This window comes from Carettochelys insculpta, chromosome 29 (assembly GCF_033958435.1).
Source record: "Carettochelys insculpta isolate YL-2023 chromosome 29, ASM3395843v1, whole genome shotgun sequence".
NCBI classification, from domain to species: domain Eukaryota; kingdom Metazoa; phylum Chordata; order Testudines; family Carettochelyidae; genus Carettochelys; species Carettochelys insculpta.
Window position 1 is genome coordinate 11,817,455 of NC_134165.1, and position 16,131 is coordinate 11,833,585.

Genomic DNA, 16,131 nt, shown 5'->3' on the forward strand with positions numbered 1-16,131 from the left:
CTCTCTCCCCCCGCAGCTCCCCCCATGAAGGAGGCTCAAGTGTAATAAACTTTCCACCACTCTGCCCTGACTACAATTCGATCCTCTCCCTGCACCCCTCTGTTCCGGGTGTGATTCCAGTCCATAGGAAAGCAGCTCATGCTGGATATGTAGAACGGTCTCAATCCAGTTTGGTCCTTGTACTGACTCCCCAAAACAAGCTGCAGGGTCGCCGGTAGTGCATGTTGTACAACTACAATTTAAGAGACAGTGTGTCTGTGGTGCCGATACAGCCCCTAGCACACGAACCACGCACACACAACTGCTCGCAGTCATCCCCCCAGGCAGTGCTCTCTGCTGTACACATGGGAACAGGGGACCTGAGGGTTTGCAGTGGTCATATGGGTAGTGAGGCAGGTGATAGTACTGAGATTTCCTGGGTGCTGGTCAAGTACACTAACCATTGGGCCATCCTTCTTCTCTGGCTCCCTGCCCTGGGAGAGTTTCTAAGCTATGGGGTATTTAGGTGCCTAACTCCCAGCACAGCTAAATGGTACCCAGTGGGATTTAGGCACCTAAATACGCTTGAGGAGCTGGACCTGTCTGTGGGAGGAGAAACAGAAACACAGAGAGGGGACATGACCTGCCCAAGGTGGTGGCAGAGACAGACACAGAAGCCATATCCCCAAGAGTCCCCTAGGTTGGTGAGTTTTAACTGCTACACCATGGCACACCAGTGTGCCGTGAGAACTGCCCAAGTGGGCCATGAAATTTAGTCAGTTTGCCCGCACTGGGGCTCTTTGCGGAGCTGCAGAGTGGGGGAAATTGATGACCCCATGCCAGCTGGGGCTCAAGCAGCAAGGCCGCCTGAGTCCCAGCTGGTGCAGGGCTCGTCAGTTTCCTCTCCCCCTGCCCTCCCCGGTGGCTCTTTACAGCACCCACCCCCCCGCAACCCCGCAGGACACTGTTTGCGCCAGGAGGCAGCTGAAATGCTGCTTCCCAGCTGGAACAGGCTGGTGGGGACCACACACCCCACCTCCTGCTGTGGCAACGGGGAGGGAGGGAGCCTGTTGGAGCTGGGATGTGGTTTAAATGCCACATCCTGGCTCCAAAAGACTGGCAGGGAGGGGAGCTGCTCTCAGTGGTGTGGCAGGGTCAGTCTCATTCCTGGGTCCTCAGTTTAGTCCACTGGCCCCACCATATGAACCCCATTACTCTTCCTGGGGCAGGGGGCAGTCTGGGAGAAACCCAGTCCCCACCCACTCATTCCAGGGACCCTGGATGGCTACTACCAGCAAGAACTGACTCCCTTCACCCTTGTCCCTGCAGCTGCTCTCCCTGGGCCACTTCCCCCAGACAATTCCCCTGGTACCTCTTTCCACAAGTGGCAGCAATTCCCCTCCTTTGTTTGGCTCCTCCTGCTGACCAGTTCCTCACAGTCTCTGGTGGAGTTTCAGGCCCCCCCTGGATTGGGGCAGTCCAGCCCCCTGAGTTGTTGAGGCTCCTCTCCTCTTTTGTGGTCTCTGGTGTTCCGTTCCTCTCCTCTCCTTCCAAACTCTCCTTAACTACCCTCCCCTTGCCCTGCAAGGAGAAGGGCTTATAGAGGTAGCCCTGAGTGCAGTTAGCTGCTGCTAATTGATTTAGGGCCACCTGCTCCTCCTCTGCTCCCACTTTAATCGTCAGCTCCGTCTCCGCTCTGTTTTTACTGCTGCCTCCCCTCTCCTGGCTCCACCCTGCCACAGTGGCTGCTCGTTTACTCAACATTCCCAGGATGGCGTTGAGCAGATTTGGGAAATGTGTCGCCACTCGCTGTCTAAGACGGTGGATTTGAAGCATTCATGCATTTGATCCTTGTTTAGCTTGTTGTATGCACTACGGTATTGCAAACCTCTCTGGGAAGACATTAACCATGGGAAACGTGACGTTTCTGAGCAAGGGATTCAGGTGGAAAAGCGGGCGTGCCATGGAATTGTTTGTCTCGTTGAAGTGTGCCGGGTTATCGAACGGGCTGGGAACCAGTGACCTAGTTTTGTGTGTTTAGCTCAGGACTGGATTCTCTCTCTTCCTTTCAGGTGCCGATGGAAGAGTGAGCGAGAATGAAGAGATGCCCCAAGACGGGCCCGTGTCTGAAAGCCTCGGGGAGCCCGTCTCACAGAGTCCCAATCCAGAGAGAGCTTGCGAGAGTCAGGGCCGGCCGGAGAGACAGCGGAGAAAGGCCCCGGGCAAGAGGCTGGTGAAATCGGCCGCCCAGTGCGAGAAGGGCTTCCGGAAACTCAAGGACATCCTGGTGCTGCGGCGATCCCACGCCCGGCTGAGACCCACCATCTGCAGCGAGTGCGGCAAAGGGTTCAGCCGCAGCTCCGACCTCATCCGCCACCAGATCACCCACACCGGCGAGAAGCCCTACACCTGCGCCGACTGCGGCAAGGGCTTCAGCCAGAACTCCAACCTGGTAACCCACCAGCGCATCCACACCGGCGAGAAGCCCTACCAGTGCAGGGACTGCGGGAAACGCTTCAGTGAGAGCTCCGCCCTCATCCAGCACCAGCGCACCCACACCGGCGAGAAGCCCTACAAGTGCGGGGAGTGCGGCAAACGCTTCAGCGTCAGCTCCAACCTCATCCGCCACCGGCGCACCCACACCGACGAGAAGCCCTACATCTGTGTGGAGTGCGGCGAGAGCTTCCGCCACAAGTCGCAGCTGAGGCGGCACCAGAAGCTGCATGCGGCGTAGGAGGCAGGGGAGGGAGAGGAGGCGAGGTGGGCGACAGAAGAGGTGATTGGATGGGGAAGCCCGGGGGTGAGGGACGGGGGAGGGAGTGGATTCCGCACACGGAGGAGCCGGGCGGGGGCGTATTTCAGCTTGGGAGTAGCTCTGTCGTCTAGGGGCAGCTGGATTAGATGGGAGACGGATCCTGTTTGGTTGGGCTCTTTGGACCAAGGCAAAGGGCTGAAGGGAGTTGGGTGTGTGAGTCTTGGGAGTGTAAGAAATTTGAAAGTGCCCAAGGGATTTAGGAGTATGCATCTGGTTGAATGACTGTGGAACTTCTGACTCGTATGTCCTATCAAATTTGCTCCTAAGTCCCTCCAGTGACTTTGAAAACCTTGCACGGGGGGAAAAGGCGCTTAACACCCTTTGGCTCCTTTGAAAACTCCACGCCTCAGCTTCCCCAGAGAGGCTCCCCATCCAGAGGCCGTCACTGCCTTATGGGTGAAAGTGGACCATGCCGAGCCGTCCCAAAAATGAAATCAACAAGGCAGCACAAACTGCCCCAACAGAACAGCAACAAGGAGGCATTGGAAGCCAACAGCAGCCCCCAGGTACTGGCTCACACTGACGTTGCAAAGCATGCCAGGATAGAGGGCTCTGGGATGGCCATTCATAGCAATGACACAAAGGGTGAGTGCGTGCTTAGCTCCCAATGCAAGACGAGAGAGTCAACCAGCCGGCCAAAGTCAGCGCTTTGGCTGTATCAGGAGCACATGGGTTTAATACGGGTCTGTGAAGCATATTGAGCAACTGTGCATAGTGTTTATTTAGATACGTTCTAGCATTAGCACCACATAACCCCAGGCCCCTGGCACATGCTTAACTGTGTCTTGGATCCCACTGACATGAGAGATAAGCAACTGGCCCAGGCTTCTAACAATTAGTTTAACAGCCCGGTACATGTAACAGCTCCGTTCCCCTGCCAGCCTGCTCTGATGGTCCATGCGCTGTCACAGAGCAGCAGAAGGCGAAGGCATGTGATTCTAAAGATACAGCAGAGCATGGCTGGCAAGGGAGAAGAAAGTATTTTTGAGGGGGGCCTTTTCAAGCAGATCTGAAATCCAAAGAAGACAGGTGTTCTGGTTGTCCTTAGGAAGGATAAATCTCTGCTATTGACGTGGTGTCCAAAGAAGTTCTCAAGATCATCTAGTAAAGAGAAACCTTCGAAGCTTCTCTTCTCTCTTGAAGCCGTTCAAAGGAAGGAGTATCTGCGGCCTGAAAAGAGCAGAAACCAGCTGGAGACTGAGCTTGGACAAAGGACAGAGCTCTCTCTTGAACACAGCTGAAGGTCCAAGTGAACGTAGAGAGAAAGCTGCTGGAGAATGACAGGACGAGCCAAGAGCAATCGCCATCCTATAGTGTCGTGTTCCCAAAACACTTGCAAACGTCAGCAAAAGAAAACCAGGCGTGCCCCCCTCACCCCACTTTGTGTTGTTAAAAGCTTTCTGCAAGAAGAGTGCTGGGTTCTGACCCGGCCTTGCCTCACCTGCTTCAGTGAGCACTGAAATAGTTCACAACGCTGGCCGTAACAACAGCATGAGCTAGTGTCCCGTTGAAATGAACCGGGCAGCTTGCAACTTGGAGCTCCCGTTTCAGGCTCTCGGCAAACTCACGAAGATGCTGCTGCTGCATCCGCTTCTGTGGTTTCATTCCAAACAGCTAAAGACGAAGGGAAAGCTGAGACGCTGAAGAAAGGGCACTAATTTTTCACGTGCCCCATTTGGGACATACACCTCTCTCCAGGGGAAACCATTCGCAGGCTGGATTCTCTATGGAGACAGAATCTAGGCTGCAAAGGAAGGGAGGTGGGCATGTGACTGAGGTGGAGATGCAACTGACCCAAGATGGAAGCAGAAGCCCTTATGGATTTGTCTCTACCACCCCTGTTCACATGAAGGTTTAGGACCTGCAGCTCGTTAAAGACCTGCCATCACTAGAGCAGGAAAGTTGGCCCACCCCTTCCTGAGATGAGGTGGAAGGTGGTGCGGTGGAGGATTAGCTGCTGGAGAGTGATTGCAAAAGGAGAGAGCAAGAGATTGATGAAAGGTGTCAGAGGCAGAGCCCACAGCTGCAGGTGGAGAGTAGGGGGAACCATGCTGGAAAGCTGAGAAGCAAAGAGCGCTGTGGAGCAAGGAGCAAAGATTAAGGCTGGGAATTCAGAGGTTCAGATTGTAAAGCCAGAAGGGTCCCTCCTGAACCCTGGCTGACTTCCTGCCTAGCACCAGCTGGAGGATTTCTGGACCAATGAGGATCTGGGTGCCGGAACACAGAAATGGCTGCAGCAAAACCAAAGTGGGCCTTGCCGCTGCGATGGGACAAGTTCAGGAAGATCTCTGGAAATGCCGAGAGAGCTGCTGTAAATACTTAAAGCAGGACAACTCCTTTGGAAAAGGGTTGTGGCTAATGAAAAATAACCATTTTTCCTCCTTTTTTTTTTTTTTAAATAAAGAGGTAGAATCTTTTCACAAGATGAATGTTTTAAGATGGTTCCTGGGAAAGCTGAAGATCTTCCAAGTGAGTGAAGAGCCTTCAAAGGTTCTTGGATCTCGCCGAGTTACTCAGGCTAGCTGGAACTGGCTCACATTCAAACTCACTGGCACATAGCTAAGCAAGCAGAAATCCACAGGATCCAAGCACACAATGAGAGGCCAGGTGAGAAGATGCTGGAGGATAAAGCTAAAGGAGGTTCTTGGAGAGTTGGAAGGAAAGCAGAGGCGGGGAAAAACCCAACTCTAGGAAACCTACGAAACAAGAATGCAAGTCACATAAGCAGAGGATGGTGCAGTCCTCAAACAGCAGCTTTTGCTGATTATTCTCACAGCCGCATGCTGTGGAGAAAACCGGAATTTGCTCATGAAAACAACTACCAGAATCAAAGAGGTTAACTTAAAAAAAACAAACAACAAAACCATCAATTGCCTCATGACCGGAGGTTTTGGACCGGAGAATCTAGCTGGACCTCTGGAGGACGGACGAAACCGTTAGCAGTAGGGGCTTGAATTCCGATTGAAAGCAACACCCTGTAGCTGTTTGGTGAGAGACTGAGATCTGGAACGTAAATGAGGCCATTCCCGTGTGCACATGTATATATCACTGTAGTAGAGACAGATGTTTTTTAATGTCTGAGGCAAACTTAGCTTAGAGAACGATGAGGCACCCTGTCAGTGTACATAGGATTTAACAGAGCAGCGTGGTTATCCCCATCTCTAGGCTAGGCTAGGGTCATAAGTAGATGCGAAGTAACATGGTGAGAAGTTCTTCAGTGAAAACGCTGAGCTCCAGAGGTTCGAATCCTGCTCCACATGATCCAAAGACTCATCTCCAGTTAAGACTGGAGCTAGTTGGTTGAGGCTGGGGTGCTAAGCGAGGTGCCCAATTCCCATGGGTTCCAGTGCAAATCAGGCACCTAACTCCCTTAGGCACCTACGGCCAATTTCAGCCTCTGATGAGCAGCGACTGCAGCAGAAGCTTGTGAACAAGCTGCAGCAGCTGCTGATGGAGAGGGAGTGTTCCCGCTCAGGATGTGCAAGAACTCTCTTCTCCTGCTCCACTTCCCCAAGGAAGTCCTGGGGGTAAGAGCTGTTGACCTTAGCCCCTGGCCCTTCAATAGCAGAGCAGTCGCGGTCTGGGCTGAAACGTGTCCAGCTCCTACTACATTGGTCTGATTAAAGCCGTGCCTCTTGTTTTGTGTGCATGTAGTTACACCGGCATAAATGAGAAAGGGAGTAAGCTATGAGACAGCTGTATACCGCTATAACTACTTGTACGGGTGTAAAATCACACCCCTGGCTGGCCCAGTTATACCAAACTGGAGGGGCCCAGCCTAACAGAGTTCCTGCTGCTGCTTAGAATGTTTCTTAGAAAGAGGTGGCAGCTCAGCTCCAGAGGTGAAGGAGGAAGGACTGTCATTAAGGACAACAAGGTACCATGACAATAGGAAAGGAGATCAGGGCCTGATCCTGCCAGCCGGGATGCATGGCATGGTCCTGGGGTACACCCACACACAGAGAGGGGCACCTGCTCATGTAAAGGTGTGAAAAGGGCCACCTGGATGCTCTGGTCTGGATTTTAAACCGGGCTGGTTTGGATTTGGTTGAAGCTGGTCAGGCCTTATTTACATGCTCTGCTTGGAGTCATGTTGCTCCCAGAGTCTCACGCACACCCCTGTTCTAAGACAGGTGTGTAAGGGAGCATCCTGGGATGCCAAGCTGTGGCTTTGCATTGTGGGAATTTTTGCAATGGATGGTGGGATGGCTGCCAGCGGCTGATGCACTTGTGGGACATGGTGGTCCTGTTCCTTCCTCCTGTATCCCGTAATTCATCTGGTTCCCACTAAGCGTGCGCTATGCAAAATTGCATTTAGATGGGCTTGCACCACAGCAGTCTGTGTAAGCAGCCAACTCCCACCCGACAGTCCTCTAATTTCAAGGGGCTGTCTTGTGGCAGGGGAGTCTTTTAGGCAGGGGATGGAGCAGCAGAAACCAGCCTGTTCCTTAATTAGGGAAAACTAGGACAATTACTGTCGCATTCCTACGATACTCACTTCTGCAGCATCTCAGTGTCTTTCTTTTTTAAATGACTGGTAGGTAACTGACCTCACGGGTATTCAAGAGCAGTCACCCAGCGATGGCTGGAGAACGAGCAGTGTCACTTGCTCCCAGCTGGCAGCTGGGGTCCGTTTAAAACTCTCTTGTTGGGAACAGTTGGCTTGCTGATCAGTTACACACATGGAGCCCTCCGGTGCCCACATCCTGCCCTGGAAGCCAAGGTAAAAGTGCAGACAAACAGCTGGTGGTAGATGTTGAATAATTTGTAGGATTTCAGTTGAATAAACTTGTGGCTACTGGTTTTTAATTTAAAAAAAAATAAGCCAACTATGCCATGGAGTCTGGTTTCAGTCTTGTCTTTGCCTTCCATTCTCTTGCCAACCCTACACAGTTTTCAGGTCTCTAAAAGGGTGTCATAAGGAGGAGGGAGAACAGAACAAGAGGCAATGGGCTTAAACTGCAGCAAGGGAGGTTTAGGTTGGACATTAGGAAAAAGTTCCTAACTGTCAGGGCGGTCAAACAGTGGAATAAATTGCCAAGGGAGGTTGTGGAATCTCCATCGCTGGAGATATTTAAGAACAGGTTAGATAGATGTTAACAGGGATGGTTTAGATAGTACTTGGTCCTGCCATTGGGGCAGGGGGCTGGACTCGATGGCCTCTCAAGGTCCCTTCCAGTCCTAGTATTCTATGATTCTATGTTCAAAAATCACAAGCTGCCCCTCAAAAGCATCAGCTGGACTTAAAAATCATGAGATGACAAAAATCCAACTAATAAATCATCAATCTGTTTTATAATTCACCCTTGGGGGTGTTAGAGGTCCTGCTTTCCAGCTGTTCTCTGCAATTAGCAACTTGTCTTCCAGCCCCATGCAGACTGTCCCCCTGTCAAACGTCCAGCCCCCCCCAGCACTCTCCAAAGTAGGGAGTTGGATTTCGGAGCCTGTGTCCAGCCTGAGTCTGAATGTCCACATGACAATTTTCAGCACTGCAGCCTAAGCCCAGCCAACCCGAATCAACTGTTCATATGACGAAAACCCCTTTCAGCAGGTGTCAGATAAGTCTGTGGAATGTGAAAACTGTATTAATTGGTACAGTAATGTGAATACGCAGAGATAAAAACAGTAACGTACGTCAACATTTTTAATTAGACGGATGAGCCTGAGACCCAGCAGCCGATTGTGCTGCACCTGCTTTAAGAAATGTCATGTCTCCCTGAAGGGCTCTGCCATCCACTTTACTCGCCACTGGTCTAGACCGACTCCGTATGACATACAAAACTAAGTGCCACAAATATCAGAGGGGTCACCGTGTTAGTCTGTATCTTTGAGAACAAGAAGAAGTCCTGTGGCACCTTATAGACTAACAGATATTTTGGAGCATAAGCTTTTGTGGGCAAAGACCCGCTTCATCAGATGTGTCTGATGAAGTGGATATTTGCCCACGAAAGCTTATGCTCCAAAATATCTGTTAGTCTATAAGGTGCCACAGGACTTCTTCTTGTTCTCTAAGTGCCACAAAAGTAATCTTGTTTCTTGGTTAAACCACTCCCAGGTAGGGAAATTGCGGCGGCTGAATGAGGCCTTACACACACGAGAGCTCTGGTAAAGATAAAAGGTGGGGTGGGAGGGTGATTGTGGATCAAGCTGAATCGCCACTCAGGAACGTCCCAAAACAATCCAAACACTTTTTCCCCGCTCTAGCTCCTATAATGCATTACCTTTGCAGGCACTTCTTCGGTCCAGCCATTCGCTGGGGTCCTGCAGAGCCGAGATGTAGGGTTCTCCCCTGCCCTCTGTAAGAGAGGCAACGTCAGGGTTAAAACACTCAACTTGAATAAGGAGGATAGGAGAAAACTGATGCTGCTGTGACTTAAATATCCACAGAGCAGAGGTTTATTCTTATTTATTTTGGCTGGAAAGAATAGAGACACCTATAGAAGGCAGAACTGGCCGACAAAATTGAATTTGTTTATTTTTTCCTCGAGCAATCACCTCCCACAAAAATTTCTGTTGAAGAATACAAGGAGATGACAGCAGGCTGCAGCATGCGAGGCAGACCGGCAGCCTAACGGTGACCAGGTTTAACACAGTGGCTGGTGCACATAGCTCATAGGCACACACATAAGTGAATGGGATCAGTTTCTAACACAGCTATTTATCCAATCCCTATCAGCGCAGTGTCTGGCTGCTGCACAATCTGCGATGATTTTCCAGCTCCTCTGGAAGTCAGGCCAGAGATACTATAGCTGTTTCACAGATGGGGGGAGGGAGGCTCAGAGAGGCTGAGGGACATCCTCAAGGTCACACAGGGAGTCTCTAGCAGAGCAGGGAATTGACTGCAGGTCTTTCCGGGCCTGAGCTCTAAAGACTGCACCATCCTTGCAGGCTGAGGTAGAGGTTTCCGTTTAGCAGGTGGGTTAAACCCATTGGTTAAGGTGGAGGGGAGGCAGCTGCCAGGATTCACAGGACACAGCCAATTTATTAGCTGATGAGCTTCCCGGGGGCAGACCCCCTTCTTCAGACCAATGGGGTCCAGACTGGAAATGAGATAGATCTGAAGAAGGCGGGGTCTGTCCCCGGAAAACTCATCACCGAACAAATCGTGCTGTTGGGCTTTAAGGATCTGAGAGTAGAGACCAGCCCAGGCAGCGGAAAGCGGCAGGACTGTGCACCCTGGGGGCTGGCGCATGAGCCAGCTCTCGTGCAAGCTGCTGAGATGCACACCCCGTCCCCGACTCATCCCCCTGAGTGATTCCCACCCAGTGACTTAAGGCACCAGGCCACCGAGCCGCCGGCTCCCAGCCGTGGCAGCCGGGGGATCGGATAAAGGAGGGACCTTCCTGTTCCCAGGCGCCCTGCTGGCTGAGCCGACCTGCGGGCAGCCGCTGGAGCGCTGCGCCCAGTGGGGACGCTGCGGAGCCGCTGCGCCCCAGCTGGGGCGGTGAGTTGGGGGGGGCCGGCCGGGACGGGAGTGAAACGGGGAGCCAGGAAAGGGGAGCCGGGGCGGAGCGTGGGGCATGCAGGCGGCTGGGGAAATCTGTGAGCCGGGTGTCCCTGCTCCCCACCTGCCTGCAGAGCGCAGGGGAATCGGGGCCCGCTGGGTTTGAGATCGGGCGGGGGCGGGTGGCCCTGGGAAGCAGCCGCGCCCTCTCGGGGCTGATTCACCGCAGCTTTGTTCTCCTTGCAAGGAGTTCCTGGAGGCGGAAGAAATTGCGTTGGGGCTTGTAAAACTCGGCGTGGTGCTTATCCGCGCTGCGGCCGCGCCTGGGAGCCGGGCTGCAGGGCGAGGCAGCCTCTGCCCCACCAAAAAGCCCCCCAGAGCGAAACAGGAAGGGGAATCGAGGCAGGGGGTAACTTGCCCAAGGTCCCGCAGGAGGGCAGTGGCAGGGAGGGGCGGGGGATAGAACCCGGATCTCTGGTGCCTGATGATGCATCTGCTGAGACTTCCTGCATCACCTCAAGAAAGCTTCATGTCCGATTTCTCCCCCTAAATAATTCCCACCCAGCGACTTAAAGGATCAGACCATAGAGCTGATCCCTGCAAAGGGTTTAAAAATCAATGGGGCTGGTAAGTCGTCTTGTTTTACAGTGCGTACAGCTGGAGTGAAGGGGAGGGGGGTTGCGCAGGGAGTGGGGTGTATTCTCAGCCTGGCTGATGCTGCCTGGCCGTGGGCAGCCCATGATGCTGCTCTGTGCCTCAGTTTCCCAACCTGTCAATGGGGAGAAGTCTTTTGTGAAGTGCTTTAAAATCTTCTGATGTTAGCTGCCAGGGAGCATTACGGCAGGGTGAATGGCAGCCAGCCTGCTGTGTTCTCTGAAAATCTGTCCCTGAGGGTTGGTGTGGCTCTGTCTTGAAAGTGAGTGTACTGGCTGTCCCAGCCCTGACACAGCCTTTGTTTTTTATTTCACCAGGAGGGTGGTGAAGCGCTGGACTGTGTTGCCTAGAGAGGTGGTAGAATCTCCATCCCTCAAAGTTTTTTAAGTCCCAGCGTGACAAAGGCCTGTCTGGGATGATTTAGTTGGGGTTAACCCTGCTTTGGGCAGGGGGCTGGACTTGACGACCGGAGGTCCCTTCCAGCCCTGAGATTCTATGACTTTTTTTTTTTTTATATCAAAGCTCTCTTTAAAAAAATATTTTAATGGCTGAAATGTAAGTGCTCATCCCCAAAGAGGGAATTTTGGTCAAACATTTCTGGTTCCTCATTGCGAGAAAGGGAGAGACAGCAAGACCACAGGTGCTCTCCTTGGAAACTTGGCCAATTTTTTTAGTAAAAAAGACTTGGCTTTAGCATACTGGCTTTTCCCCCTCCCACCCCCCAAAAAATTATAGGCTTAAAAAAGAATTGTGGGGAAAGTTTTGGTGGGGAGAGAGGGGGAATGAAAACTGAACAAAATTTCCTGCCAAAACCTTTTCCGACCACCTCTAACTCTGTTTGCTTCGGCCTAATTTTAAACCTTGATCTGAACTGAGAATGTTAAATCATTTATAGAACAGAACCGAAAACCTGACACTTCCCCCGAGAACTTACATCCGCACTGCAGCCGCCTGATCTCTGGGACCAGGCCAGGGAAGGGTTCTCATTCCTCATGCGCCATACCCACCATCTGTCTGTGGCTGCAGCCAGCCTGGGCGGGGGCAGTGGGAAGGAGGGGGCATTCTCCCTCTGTTGTGTGCACAGAGCTCAGTGAGGTGGCCAGCAAGAATAAGAAATGGGGCCCCTGCCATGTCAACCCTACCAGCAGAAGGAGGTGATGAGAGACAACTTGAGCCAAGAGTACAGTTGCTCTTAGAGCTGCCCTGAAGCTTACGCTTGGATTTGGGTCAGGTTGCAGATCTCTGCCAGGGTTCCCTGTAAGCTGAGCATTTAGCCAGCTGGCCAGGAGAGATTCAGGTGCCACCCAGCTGATTAGCTGAGTGCCCACAGCCGGCAGTCTGGGTTTCTATTGGTGGTGCACATAACAAAATTTATTCCGCCCATTAGTAGGGGGTGGAATTAGAAGGATCCCAGCTCAGTGTCAGAGCCAACAGCCAGTCTTTTAAAAGAGCTCCGCGCAAGGAGAGCTGAAAACCTTCTGAACAGCTGATCCTTGCTAAGGAGCCTAAAGCAAATCTGAGCATTTTGAAAATCCGGCCTTTGGCATTAAGGCCTGGCCTATGCTGGAGTTTGTTGGTATCGCTACGTCCGATAACAGCAAAAAACGAGTGTAGATGCAGCTATGTTGGCAGAAGAAGACTTGAGTCCGTAGTCTGCCGCTGCTACTTAACCCTTGTACTCCCCATGGAACATAGATCATCTCCAGGTCTCTTCCGCTTCACTTTGTCTTGGGACAAAACTTCTAGCTGGCGCCAGGAGTACCCCAGTTATTGTCCTCCAATCCCAGTAGATCTTCTCCACGTTGTCTGGGGTCTTCCTCGTTTGCGTTTCCCTTGCGGGTTCCACGTGAGAGCTTGACGGGCTATGCTGGGTGATGGTTTTCTGACAGCGTGGCCCCACCATCACTGCTTTCTTCTCTTGATTTCAGCGTCAAATGGTTCTTTGTCCTGTTCTGTTCCAAAGCTCCTCATTTGTGACTAAGTCTTGCCATCTGAAGTGAAGGATGTACCTCAGGTATCTATTTGTGAATGTCTGTAGCTTGTGATTTGAAGACTTTTTCATATGCCAGGTCTCGGGTCCATACAAGTCTTAAAGTCGGTCTGTATAGCTACTGAAATAACAAGCAGTCCTGTGGCACCCTAAAGACTAACAAATATATTGGGCCATGAGCTTTTTCAGATGGAAATGGGGGTGGGAAATATAGAATCCAGGGTTTATATAGCTGGGGGCGGTGATGGGGAGGGGGAGAAAGAAGTTACTTGTCGCTAATAGGACTAGTTAATGAAGGAAGGTAAATTGGCTGTGTCTCATTCCTGTGGATATCAAAGATGGGGAGATTTGATCATTTTAATGCATAAGCTAGTTAAGGTCTCTACTCGGGCCAAGGCTGAAGGTGTTAAATTTATAAATGAATTCCAATTCGGATGTCTCCCTCTGTCATCTTGTGGTAAAATCCTTTTGTAGCAGAATGGCAAGTTTAAAATCCATTATTGAACATCCAGGGAGGTTTAAAATGATTGCGTTGCAGGTGTGCATGTGTTCCCGTTCCTGATGTCAGATTTGTGTGTCTTTGGCGCAGAGACTGTTCGGTTTGTCCACCGTACGCGGCAGAGGGGCATTGCTGGCACATGATGGCACAGATCACATTAGGCGCCCCTGATGGTGCAGCTGATATTGTTAGGTCCTGGGATGGTGTAGTTGTGTAGATTTGTAGGCAGAGTTTGTTGCAGGGAGAGGTTCCGGGGGTATGGTGTGTGGCTGCTGGTGAGTATTTTCTTGAGGTTGGCGGAGGGGTCTGTCTGTAGGCGAGACCTGGTTTGTCCCCCAAGGTCTGTGAGTGTGAGGGATTGTTTTCCAGGAGAGGTTGTAGATTGTTAATGATGCGGTGGAGGGGTTTAAGATGGGGGCTGTAGCTGATGACCAGTGGTCTTCTGTCTTCCTTGGGGGGCCTATTGTGAAGTTGGTGACTTTTCAGTACTCATCTGGCTCAGTCAGTTTGTTTCCTTACTTCCCCTAGTTGGTAACTCCGCTTTAAGAATGCGTGATAAAGATCTTGCAGGTGTTTCTCTGTCAGTGGGATTGATGCGGATACGGTTGTAGCTTAGGGTTTGGCTGTAGGCCATGGATCTTGTGATGTGCCCTCAGGGGAAGCTGGAGACACGTCGCTAAAAACTAGTAGTCAGTAAGTTTCTCACATAGGGTGGTGGTTGTGACCATCATTGACTGGGACTGTGGTGTTCAGGAAATGGATCTCCTTTGTGGAATGGTCCAGGCTGAGGTTGATGGTGAGTTGAAAACTGTTGCAATCCCTGTGGAATTCTGCCAGGGTTCTTATGATAATGTCGTCAGTGTAGTGTAAATAGAGGTGTGCTACGCGATGGGAGCTGAGGAAAGGTTGCTCTAGGTCAGCCATAAAAACATTGACTTGAAGGTATAAATTGTCCCCAAATCAGAAATAGCTGTGGGTGACGACCAAGTCACATAACTCAGCCACCAGGTGTGCTGTGGCATCGTTGGGAATGGTGTTCCTGACAGCTTATAGTCCAACCTCATGTGGAATATTGGTGTAAAGAGTTTCTACATCCATGCCGGCCAGGATGGTGTTTTCAGGAAGATTTCGGATGTTTTGTAGTTTCCTCGGGATAATCCTGCTGTAAGGGTGCCAATACCTGAGATGATGGGAATCCAGGGTTTCCAGGTTTATGGACCTTGGGTAATAGAATACTCCTGGTCAGGGCTCTCAGGGTGTATCTGTGTGGATTGGGTGCCAAGCAGTAGCCAGGAGTTTCTTGAGCAGATGGTGTAATTTCTTTTGGTATTCCTCAATGGGCTCAGAGGAAAGAGGCCTGTAGAATGTGGTATTGGTGAGTTGCCAAGCAGCCTCCAGTTCGTAATCTGACCTAGTCGTGATAACAACAGCACGCCCTTTGTCAGCCTCTTGGATTATAATGTCAGAGTTGTTTGTGAGGCTGTGGAAAGCATTGCATTCTGCACGGCTGAGGTTGTCACATGACGTTGGTTATTCATAACATCAGTCCGTGCACATTTGTGGGAGGATTCGGTGTAGACGTCATTACGACCGTCGGGAGGAGCCCACGTAGAATACTACCTCTTGTAGTATAGAGAGGAGGGATCCCAGTGGCCAGTGCTTGTTCATTGGTGTGTTGGAAATAATTCCTTCAGCTGGAGATGGTGAAAACAGGCTTCCAGCTCTCCGCAGAACTATGTTGTGCACAGTTGTGGTGGGACAGAAATAGGGTGACCAGCCGTCCCATATTAGGCAGGCCGGTCCCGTATTTGGCGTCCCTACTTATTTTTAAAAGGCGCTAATTATCCCATATTTGGGCCAACCCCCAATGACCTTTTCCGCCAGCAGCTGTGCAGGTGCAGCTGCTGGTGGGAGTCATTTCCCTGGGCTTCAGGGGAGCGTGGGTGGCTGCCACATTCCTGCTGCTTCCCTGGGGCTCCTGGGAGGGCTGGGGGCTGCCACGTCCTTCCTGGCTCCCTGGGACTCAGTGGAACCAGGAGGAGCCACCCCTCCCCGGCATGTCTTCCTGTCCCAGATTTGGTACAGGGAAATATGGTTGCCCTAGACAGAAAGAGAGTCCTTGAGACAGGACAGACACTTCTGCTGGGCTCAGTCTGTAACTGGATAGATGAACGATGTTGTTCAGTGAGTTGAAGGTACCATAGTTGTAGTTTAAACAGTTTATTGTCCTTTTTCTTTTATCGGGCGGTGAAGCAAATGTTGTAAATACGTCTCTGGAGGACAGTAGCTGATGTTGCTACATTGGCAGAAAAAATTCCTTGTCGGGCCTCGTCTACACCTCAGAGTTAGCTCAGCCTAGCTGCTGTCTCAGGGACGTGAAAAGTGCCCACTGCTGAGAGACCTATTTAAGCCGATCTAAGCCCTGGTGTCGATCCTGCTGGGTCAGTGGAAGAATTCTTCCCTCCATCTAGCTTCTGCCTCTCCAGGGAGTGGATTAGCTGCGGTAGACACCCCTTCCGTGGCTGTGGCAAATGTCTGCGGCTGTGGCACACAGCTGCAGTCATGCTGGTGTAATGGTGTAGCACAGAATTGCAACCTCTGTGAAGGCTCCACAGTGCAGGTGTGGCTGGGCTGGAGCTTAGTGCAGCCTAAGTATAACCTGGTCTTAAGCTGTGAGGAGGCTGAGAAGCACCTTCACTTTCACCCCATCCTCAGAAGTTTGCAACCTGGCATCCCGATTACTTTCACAG

General features: G+C 51.5%; 1 protein-coding gene across 1 annotated transcript in view; it reads left to right on the forward strand.

The window, feature by feature from the left end:
* LOC142002939 (uncharacterized) overlaps nt 1-16,131 on the forward strand; it is a 30,130-nt gene that overhangs the window by 1,470 nt on the left and 12,529 nt on the right. The window contains exons 2-3 of the mRNA XM_074979459.1: nt 2,052-2,707; nt 13,623-13,628. Coding sequence (XP_074835560.1) covers nt 2,052-2,707; nt 13,623-13,628 — 662 coding nt within the window. The remainder of the gene's footprint in view (nt 1-2,051; nt 2,708-13,622; nt 13,629-16,131) is intronic.